Here is an 11008-nt window from a genome sequence, read left to right as displayed (position 1 = left end):
AAGAAGGCCATTGGCTAAGTGGGTTTACAAGTTAAAACGCAAGGAAGATGGTAGCATTGATTGCTACAAGGCTAGACTTGTTACAAAGGGGTATGCCCAGTAAAAGAGGATTGATTACGATGAGACCTTTGCACCGACATCTCATATGACTACCATTAGGTGTCTTATTGCTTTGGTAGCACATCATGGGTGGAATGTACATTAGATGGACATTAAGACTCCATTCTTGATTGGTGAATTACATGAGGAGGTATATGTATATCGTAGCCTCCTAGTTTTGTTGTGAAAGGAGAAAAGTATAAAGTATGCAGGTTGAAAAAATCTCTTTATGGCCTTAAGTAGGCTCCTAGAGCATGGTATGAGAAGATTCATGCATACTTGGTTGCAAATGATTTTTGCAATAGTCCAACAGAGAGTACCCTCTATGTGAAGAGGAGCACAGACAAATTTTTGGTCATCATTCTATACGTTGATAACATGCTGCTCATGGGACCTAACACAGATTAGATTTTAGCCTTTAAGGTTGATTTGTAGTCAGCATTTGAGATGTTAGATTTGGGGCCCTTGCATTACTATTTGGGGATTCAATTTATGTAGCACAATGATGGCAGTGTTATGCTACAGTCTAAATATATACAAAAGCTATTGAAGAGGTTTAATCTTGAAGACTGTAAACATGTGGCTACACCTATGGAGATAGGTAATCGATTTATTCTTCAAGATGCACAATACTCTTTTAATGCTAGTTTATATTAGGAGGGTGTTTGATCCCTTCTATATGTGAAACATGAGGCCAGACATATACAATGTGCTGTCTCACAGTTGAGCAGAATTATGCATTCACAACTCTAGCAGTTCCCCATGTCCTCGACAGATGGGCACACCTTGCAGCCAGAGAGATATGCCGCGTGTCATCATATGCATCGCATTGATCTTGAGCGCATCAAATTCAAATTTTCTCTATCAAAGAAGGAGATGACCTGACCGTCAAAGTTGCTGAATATTGTCAAAGCTTTGGGCTTATTGCCTTTTTGGGCTTGATCGGCCATACCTTGTACATGTTTACATCATCACTCCAGGGGAGATTTGTAGCATTGTATCATAGTAATGTGTGTGAACACACTTAGGACCACCTATGCAATGCTATCACTCTAGTGGACCTCATTGACAAAAAGTCGAGCATCCAATCAAGAAAGGGATGGCAAGTACTCCTATGAGTATCCCCGCCTTGTCTCCCTTCTTATGCTTAGGTTGTGGGATAGACCACATGTATAAGGATTTCCCATTGAGAATAGGTGTACTCAAAAAAGTAAATGAAGCAAAACTAAGCACCAACATTAAGTTGTTGAATGTGTGGGATGGCTATATCCACATAGTGCCTCTCTCAATGTAGTCACACGGATGCAAAGCAAGAGGAGAGCTACTAGCCATGCTGTTGTTGAAGCATCTACTACATAAAAGTAGACAACTCTAGGACAAGTAAGGTTCTTATCTTCTAAAGAGGTTCCCAAGCAAGCACAAATGACTAAGCATGCTTGAAAGAAAAGAAACAAAAAAATCAACAAGGGAGATAGCCGTGTCACTATAAAATGTGGATCTAATAAGGGGACAACTACAAAATGTGTCATCTTCCTCGTCCAATGAGGAGAAGACCTTATTACCATCTGGCCCTCAAAAAGGGAGCAGATAGACCTTGATTGCTTGTCCAAGAAGTTGGCTAGTCAAACCTAATCGAGGAACCTAATCGAGGAAAAATGTAGGCTAAAGGTTGCTCAAGAGCTAGTTAAAGAATTTCAGGTCAGTTTGGAGGAGGAATGGCAGACAATTCATGTTGCAGGTAGTCCTCTGATGCCTAGCATAAAACCAATTGAGGAAATCCATAAGCCAAACAAAGGACTTGATAAGCACTCATGAGGGATCTCCCTTAAGATGTTGAACTAAAATTAATAATGGTTTTGCTTTAGGTGGATTCTATTGCTATGTATCTTAAGAATGTGAGGGATGTGACCATCTAATAAATTCTAACACTAATGTTCATGTCCCTATACCATACACACTAAGAAACCTAAGCATGAACAGGGATCATTGGACTCATAAGTCCTCCCTTGTTCCAAGAGACATTGCTAGTCTTTCTTCCTTTCTCTCCTCATAAGTCCAAATTCCCATTGGCACATTGCTTCAAGGTAGCCTGAGTCTATGGAAGGATTAGATGGAAGAATTTCTCGGAGCTAGAATGGAGGAGCAAGTGAAACCATGTATTCTAGACGACGACAAAGGATCCATAGAACCAGATGGAATGGGAGCATACCTATGGTAAGGGTAAATAAGTTATAGAAAAACTTAATGTAGCACTGCCCACAACTTTTAATGAGCTTCAAGTCATCACCATCCTTGAAGGTGGTGCAGGAGTGAGCATTGTCACCAAGCAATGTTGGGAGAAGTGAACCTCTTATGAATGACATTGCATTGATTGTGAAACTAACTGATGGAGCCATCGTGAAGCCCATAGGTCTTTTGTGGAATTTGAAAATCAAAATTCTCAAAACGAGTTTTTGACACACCTTTGTGGTGATGAACTTTGGACAATAGCCTATTTCCTATGGTTGCATCCTAGGATGGCCCTTTATGAGAGAAACCAAGATGATCCATGATTGGGACATGGATCACATTTACATTTAGAAAAAGGCCCGAACACTGAAGGTGAAACTACACACATGGAAGATCCATCCAATGAGTGGGGGGGCCTTGGCAAAAGATTCAGTGAATATTGCTAAGTCTACATTAGTACACTTGTGTCAAACATGTAACAAAACATTGGAAGATGAAAAGGATAGTATGGAATTTGCACCTCTCCTAAAGTTGGAAGACTTTGAGAATTGGATGCACATTCTTGCCAACATGGATTTACTTTCAAAACAAACTAGTACAAGATTTGCCACTATAGATGGAAAACAAATTACATTTCTCTACATACTAAGTGTTGCATGCATGCTTGACAATATAAAGCATGAACCCATGAGCATAAAAGAAGTAAGGTCACCAATAAGACCCCTAGAACTAGTTGTTTTAAGAAAAAAGAGGATTATGTCTTCCCAATAGAATCTAAAGAACATTGGCTAAGATATATAGAGGCTATCAATGTATATTTAGACTTCTACCAAGTCTGGCAAAACAAGCTTGATGATTTTCCCATTTTGGTTAACAAGGTAATCAACAAAAAGAGAAGAGTCACCTGACTCACAATTTGAATTTCAAAAACTCACTCGCTCCACTCGTCAAACATGAAACAAAATGTTGGTGCAACCCAAGTGAGAAGCCAAAAAGAGAATGGATGAGGAAAGCTTTGAAGTGGAGAAGACCAAATAGGTTCCCAAACATTTTAAAGCCTACAAGGTGGGTGACCACTTTGTACAATATGAGAAGGCTCTAAGAATCCATGATGGAAAGATTGGATCATCTTATGATGGTCCACCAACCGAGGTTAAGGAGATCAACTTGGCAGGTCCAGGTGAAGATCCAAATCCTATATATATTGGGAAATACCTCCTCTCGTAGAAGAAGAGAGAGACCTTATTAGCCTACTCTCACTGAATCCCAAGACTACTTTGCTTTGGAAATACATTGATATGAAAGGTGTACCTCCTGAAGAGGTCAAACATACCATCCCCATGGTGGAAGGGGTGAGGCCACTAAAGCAAAGAGAGTATTGTATGAATGCTAGGTACTCCATGATGGTCTGTGAAGAGATTGATCGACTCATAGATGCCAAATTCATCTATGAAATAGATCACACCTGATGGGTCTCACCCATCATGCTAATACTAAAGAAAAAAAAAGTGAGAGTGTGTGTGAACCTCAAAAAGGTCAATGCACCCACGATATAATATCACATGTTTCAAGAAAGGAGGCTCACAACTTCCTTAATGGGTTTTTAGGCTACAACCAGGTGCTGATAGACCCAAAGGATGAGCATAAAACAGCTTTTACCACCACATAATGGGCACATATGCATACCATGTCATGACATTTGGTTTGACTAATGTCTTGGGATCCTTCCAACTCTTAATGTACATATCCTACAAGGAGTATCGACAAAAATTCCTTAAAGTCTTTATGGAAATGACCTCTATGTCAATTCTACATGGAAAGAACATCTATGGTGTTTGAGACAATTGCTAGAAAGATGTAGACTCTAAAGGATCTCTCTTAACCCTTTGAAATGCAAGTTTTAGGTCTAGCATATGGAGTGATCTTGGGACTCATTGTCTTAGAACACGGAATCTCCATAGATGACAGTAAGGTATGACTCTTCTCTCGAGTTTCCACCCTCTACAAAATTTAAGGAAGGCCAACAATTTATAGGGAATTTTTGTGATTTTACTGACGCTTCATCTTCATATATGTCAACATAGCTCATCCCCTTTTTTTATGGGCTCTTGGTTGTTTTGAAGTGGACAAAGGAATGCCAGCAAGCATATGACACCCTCAAGAAAGCATTAGCTCCTATTTTGAGATCCCCTAATTGGAAAATAATATTTCATATCCATATAGATGCTTCAACTTTCACAATTGGTTATGTACTGGCTTAACCTGGAGAATATAATAGGGACTTCCCTGTTAGCTTTGCTAGTTGCCAACTGAATGAAGTAGAAAAAAATTACACCACCATACAAAGAGAAGGGTTGGCCATGGACTAAATTCATTTTTTTTGTAGACCACCAAGCTCTTCTTTACCTTGTGAATAAGCCTTGCTCCATGGGCAAAATCATAAGATGGCTATTAATTTTGTTAGAGTTTAATTTTACCGTCACACTATACGTAAAGATTCCCAACATGTACTAGCTAACCACATGTCGTTCATTCCTAATGGATACCCTCCACTAGGGATCGATGGTGACTTAAAAAATGCTCCCCTATTCCAACTATGCTTGAATCCATAATAGGGAGAGAAAGTTGTGCACTTCCTAGCTAATGGCCTACCAACCGAAACGTCGATCAACAAGGATCAAGCAAGATGCCTTATTAAGAAGGAAGTCCCCTATCAAGATAATTTTACAAACAAGGAAAATAAAGAGTAATGAGATGAGGAGTCTGTGAGGATGAATACATCTCTATTTTGGAATAGGCTCACTCACTACAAGACAATGCTGCCATACACGCGTTTCATACACGCGATAAATTACGAACGCGTGTATGGTCGCGCCTGTATTTGAATAGAATCGGGCGCGTGTATTTTAGCATTTAAGTTCGCGTGTATGTTTGCATTTATCAACGCGTGTATAAACGCGTTTATATACACGCATCTATACACGATAATATTCACGGGGTAATACTCGCTATTATACACGGATAAATACACGCTACTATACACGGATTAATACACGCATGGCAGAGAAAAACTGAAGAAAAACTGAATTCCTTTACAAAATTAAAAACTATTTTCCTTAAACCATCTCATAGTACATTACAGTATACATCATTACACAATCCCACTACATGCATTTACAACAATGAAATATATTCAAAAATAAATCATGCATATGAGATGATAGAAATGTCATCAATTTAGAACATACAGTGACGGATTGGTTAGGGTTCGATCTCATCTTCAATAAGATCCATCCTTGCCAAACGATCAACATCAATATCCATTTGATCAATTGGTAAGGCTACGATTAAATTTATTCCACTATCGATATTCTGTACTCCATTGATAATGGTATCGATGTCCTGATCATCCTCATCAACATCACCATCATCCTCAATGGTAGGGTCATTCTCATGATCATGAGAAATGGCATGCTCATCCTCATTATCATGATCATCTCTTATTTCTTGATCATCGATCACAACATCTTCAATGGCATGTTCGACATCATCTTCATTGCGGCTTGTTACATCCTCCATATGCTCCATATCAGTGAATGTATTATACATCACTTTGGAACGTGGTGCAATAGGGATGACGTACCACCATTTGATGTCATGCACCATTGGTAGATAGATAACCTACTCAAATACACACAGTACAGTAATTAATTAGCATATCAAAAGTCAAGGGGTACGCGAGCTTAGATATATATGTACATGAAACACATTAGTAAAAAAATGCATACCTGCTCACATTGTTGTGGCAATACAAGCCTATCTTTCTTTGTTTGCCAGAACTTTGTAGAGTCAATAGTTACATATCCACTTGCATGGCGTTTTATCGTTGCATCAGGCCCTTTTTCCACCACGTTCATTTGCCATTTGACATCCAAAACATACACAAAGAAGCGACGAAAGTCAAGCCTAAATATGTCTTGGATTATGCCACAATAATCATCCATTTTTCCATTAGCTCCCTCAAAGCTACTAATGACACCGCAATCTTGTGTATTTCTCTTTTCATCAATTCTTTGTGTTCGAAAATGCTTGCCTTCACACCATATAGCATTGAACATAGTGCACTGGACCAAAATAGAAGCAATATTTGTGTAAGCAATGTGAATAAATATTAAAAGCAAATCACTTACAACTAATGCAAAACATTAGTTCTATGTACCTTTGACATGCATCCTCGTGCATACTCCCATTCTTCCGCCGTGATATGCAGCCCCTCGTCGCTCTCTGCTCTCTCCATTTCCTCATGCAACCAATCAACATGGATATCATTCGGAAGTGTTGCTAGATGCTTAGGGTACGCCTTCCGAGAGCCATGTTGCCTTCGAAAGAGAGCTCTTTCTGCTTGCCTTTTTGTCTTTGCATCCTCATATCTTGTAACCCATCTGCTCATCACATCACTATTAAGGATACAAGTGAAATTGAGATCATCAATCAATGTTCTGTCAATTACTTTACTCTGTCCTTTTCCTTGAGGCACAATAGAGGTCATCCTCAAGTCCTCTTCATTGCTCCATAGTCGTGGCAAAGAGCTGTCCACCTGACCAAGAAATTCTGAAATATATACAAGAGACTCTTGTATCAACCAACCCTCGGCCATGCTTCCTTCAGGCCTTGCACTTTGCCTCACAAAGTCTTTTAAGGTCTTCATGAAGCGCTCTAGGAAGAACATCCAGCGTGCATGCACAGTACCACATAAAGCAATTTCGTCCACTAAATGCACAATGAGATGTAGTTGACTTGTGAGAATGGTTCGCGGAAAAGTCTCCTCTACCAAACAAACCACCTCCACTGCCATAACACGCGCATCATCCAACGTGGCTGGATCAATTGCTTTGGAACTAACATATCTGAAAAATAAATAAATAGTACGTTATACCTCATGCACGTTCATTTTGCAAGGTATAATGAAGGGTGATCTGAGCATGGGTTTTACATACCTCACAAGCTCGCCCATCTTATAAATACATTTTTTCAAACTCTTATTTGCACAATGGTCGATGCTAGTAGGTAGTATGAACTGCGCACATAAGAGCACATTTATGGTTTATGGCATTACAAAATTTAATTTCAACGTACGTACAAGACTTGGAAAACACTTACTTGAAGCATCTTGTGCCAATCGTGGGACTTCAACCCATATAGTTGCTCAACGCCTCTTTTCTTAGTGGTTGTAAAGGCTCCCTTCAATGATCTCATGCATCCAGTGGGAGTACGCAAAGTGGTGATGGCCTGCTTTACCTGCTTCTCCTCTTTCTTTGATATAATCCATGGTGCAGGCGGAAGACGAACGTGCCCACCCACCTCTCGTGGCCAAGCTTGACGCATACGTCCTGCGACCCGCAAGTCCTCACGTACGCTAACATTGTCTCGTTTACCAGTAATATGTTCCCAAATACCAGATCCCACATTCTTGAAGATGTGCATGGGATCAAGAAGATGGTTGATCTTAAGATGGGTCCAATATGGCAGCCGGAAAAAAATGGAGTACCTACACAAGGGATTGCTCTATGTGACCTTTAATCCAATTAGAGACTACACAAAACAAGATTGAAAAAACATCACTTTACCTGTTCATGCCATGTGGAGGAAGAATAGTTGTAGACTCCCAAATACGCTTCCAATCTTTTGCACGAAGTGTTTGTGGAGGAATGTTACTCTTACTAGCAACATATTTAGGATGATCTGAGGGGAGAAATCGATGATGATTATCGAATATAGTCTTACACAAACCATCAGCATACTCATGTACTAACGAAGGGCCACAAACAGGACATGCATGTTTACCCGATGTTTTCAAACCTGTTAAAATATAAATAAAAGTTAGAATAATAAAGTCAAACCGTCTAATTAATATATATAGCCAATAGTAATAGAGTAGGGAGGTAATTAGAATTCTTACCAGAACAATCGCTGTATCCTGGAAAGTCATGCATTGTCCACATCAACACTGCTTTTAAGTCGAAGTGTCGAGAGGAGGGAGGCCTACTAATGTCCACCACCGCAACACCTCTCCATAATTCCTCCAACTCATCAATCAGTGGTTCAAGATAAACATCCATATGCTTGACTTTATGTTTCCCTGGAATTAGAAGGGATAACATAAGATGTCCCTTCTTGATCACCATTGATGGTGGAAGGTTGTAATTCACCAACACAACTGGCCACACGCTGTATGCGGTGCTGTTGAAACCAAATGGATTCACTCCATCCATACCCAGGCCAAGTCTCAAGTTTCTGGGCTGTGTTTTAAAGCTGGGCCACTCATCTTCAATATGCTTCCAAGCAGGAGTGTCTGCGGGAATTCTCCACATGCCATCATCCGATCGATGTGAGGAATGCCATGACATGAGATCTGCTATGGATTTGCACTTGAACATGTGTTTGATGCGAGGAATTATAGGAAAATGTCGCAAGACTTTACGAGGTACATCAAAACTCTTCATATCTGTTCTGTACCTTGCTTCACCACAAGTGGGACAATGTAGAGCCTCCTTATGCGTCCCACGAAAGAGAATGCAATCATTGACGCATGCATGTATTTTATCATAATCCAGTCCTCCAAGAGATGTCACATAGCGCCTCGCTATGTCTCTTGAGGTGGGTAGTCTATTTTCCTTTGGAAGCATGTTTGATAATAGCCTGCATCCAATATCATCAATTATAATTAGTCTTAAATCCTAAACCTTAAACCACTAATTCAAATTTGTAAGTTAGAATGCCTTATAAAGATGCTCTTGTTCCATATCATCGTCGTCCATACCTTTGGGATCATCCTTAAAAAGATTCCGCACCATATCATCAAGCACCTCCTCTTCCACAACTTCGTGGGGTGCAGGGCTATTGTCATCCCTTTCCCACTCATCTCTGACAATAGATCCCGAAGCTCCAGCATCATCTGGTCGACGCTTTACGTGCTCTCGTCGCGCGTAGGGTACCATGTTAGGGTGTGGTACTGCATCCTGCTTCAATTTATCAAATTATATGTTACAACTCTATTAATTTAATTTGGATACCATGAGTCATTTGAATACCATCAATTTACATCTACTCACCTCTAAACCTATTTGATTCCATTCTCCATACATGGAGATGTGATTCAAGGTAATTCGACGTGCTCGTACAATGCATCCTTGACATCGATTACACATACATTTGATCCGTTGTCTCAACCACACATCGCGATTACGATGACGCATTGTCTCATCTTCCCCAGAACTGCTTGAAGAGGTTGATGACATCCTGTGTACAAATCAGAAAACACAAAATCATTATATGTTTTTAATGAAAGCACAAAAATCGCGTGTATTGACGCGGCTATTTCCTAAAAATTACGTGTATTAACGCGGCTACTTCCTAAAAATCACGTGTATTAACGCGGGTAATGTCTGCAAAACGCGTGTATAAACGCAGCTAAAATATCATACACGCGAATATACACGCGTTTATAAACGCGAATATAAACGCGACGGTATGTTTAAACTAAAAATAGCCCGCCTTCCCCAAATATAGATTTTGAACTAAGAAATCGACTCTGCTTGCGTTTTCGCCTGTTTTCGCCTCTTCCAACAGCAAGGAGGGAGCAGAGAAAGGAGCACACACACGGGAGAAGGAGGGAGCAGAGAAGGAGCAGAGAAGACTCACTTTTTCAGAGGTGAGTCACTTTGTCCTGTGCCTTGTCTCTTTCGTCAGATTTGTTTATGCTATTTACTCTTTGCTCTTTGGGTTTGTCCTTTTGCTTCTGTGCACACGATTGGGTTACTGCATCTTGATAGGGGCGACAATGGTTGGTCCTTTTATAAGGACACTCTGTCTTTGTCGAGGGTCGGTCTTTTCGAAAAAAAAATTTCGCAGGTCGCGTGTAGAAACGCGTGTAAAAGCACGTGTAACCTGTCTGCAGAGTCTGTTCACGCAGATATACACGCGTTTCTAGACGGGTGTATACACGCGTTTATTGACAAGTGTATACACGCATTTCTGCACGAGACTGCGGCGTTTCAGATTTCATGATTTGCAGGCAACACAACTGACTTGAATGATGATATTTGTGTGAGTCAAGAGACAGCCCATGATGTACATGAAGATGTTTGTTGCAGGTTCTTTATGGATATTCCAGGTTCTTCATCCGATCCATTTGCGTACAGCAATTGGCTGATGGAGATGCTGAATCATTTTGGGCGCCAACCTGGTCCGGTTGAGCTTACAGAGTATATGTATGCCCATCCCCCTCCTTCCCTGCATGGTGTCTATACCCCTACCGCGAGTATCCAGGGCACTCCAGTGCCGTCTATTCCTCCGAGTCCGACGAGACGGCATGCAGCTTCTCCTCTTCCATGTCCACCGCGAGGAGACATACCTCGTCCCAGACACACTCACGTACACCCTCACAGCCACCATCACGTGCTCCCTCAGAGCCACCGTCACGTCAGGGCTCACAGCCACCGTCACGTAGACAATCCCCCAGTCGTGACTCCACCCGCAGCAGTAGGAAGAGTGGGAGTGGAGGATGCGGCGGGTGCTTTGGTGGGGGAGGTGGGGGAGGTGGGGGAGGTAGTAGGGCACGCGGTGAGAGAGGAGATAGAGAGAGAAGAGTTAGAGGAGACAGTTCGGAAGAGGAGGAGAT

General features: G+C 41.0%; 1 protein-coding gene across 1 annotated transcript; it reads right to left on the bottom strand.

Moving 5' to 3' along the window:
• Positions 1–4556: 4556 nt before the first annotated feature.
• LOC147620853 (uncharacterized) lies at positions 4557–6357 on the bottom strand. Its single transcript, XM_086825360.1, has 3 exons — positions 6117–6357; positions 5851–6009; positions 4557–4637 (listed from the first exon to the last, which is right to left on the bottom strand). Exons 1-3 carry the CDS (start codon positions 6330–6332, stop codon positions 4557–4559), a joined length of 456 nt encoding a protein of 151 aa, XP_086681486.1. The 5' UTR covers positions 6333–6357.
• Between the last annotated feature and the right edge of the window lie 4651 nt (positions 6358–11008).

Source organism: Cibotium barometz, chromosome 31, assembly GCF_041138505.1.
Source record: "Cibotium barometz isolate CiBa-2024 chromosome 31, ASM4113850v1, whole genome shotgun sequence".
NCBI lineage: Eukaryota > Viridiplantae > Streptophyta > Polypodiopsida > Cyatheales > Cibotiaceae > Cibotium > Cibotium barometz.
This window is presented reverse-complemented; position numbering and strand designations above follow the sequence as displayed.

Excerpts from the sequence above, each read along its gene's own strand:
- LOC147620853 (XM_086825360.1), bottom strand. The coding sequence starts at position 6,332 with ATGGATGATTATTGTGGCATAATCCAAGACATATTTAGGCTTGACTTT. Across the intron at positions 6,010-6,116 it reads TGCCACAACAATGTGAGCAG|GTTATCTATCTACCAATGGT; the intron begins GTATGCATTTTT and ends GTATTTGAGTAG. Across the intron at positions 4,638-5,850 it reads AACATGCCATTGAAGATGTT|TTGGCAACTAGCAAAGCTAA; the intron begins GTGATCGATGAT and ends TACTTCATTCAG.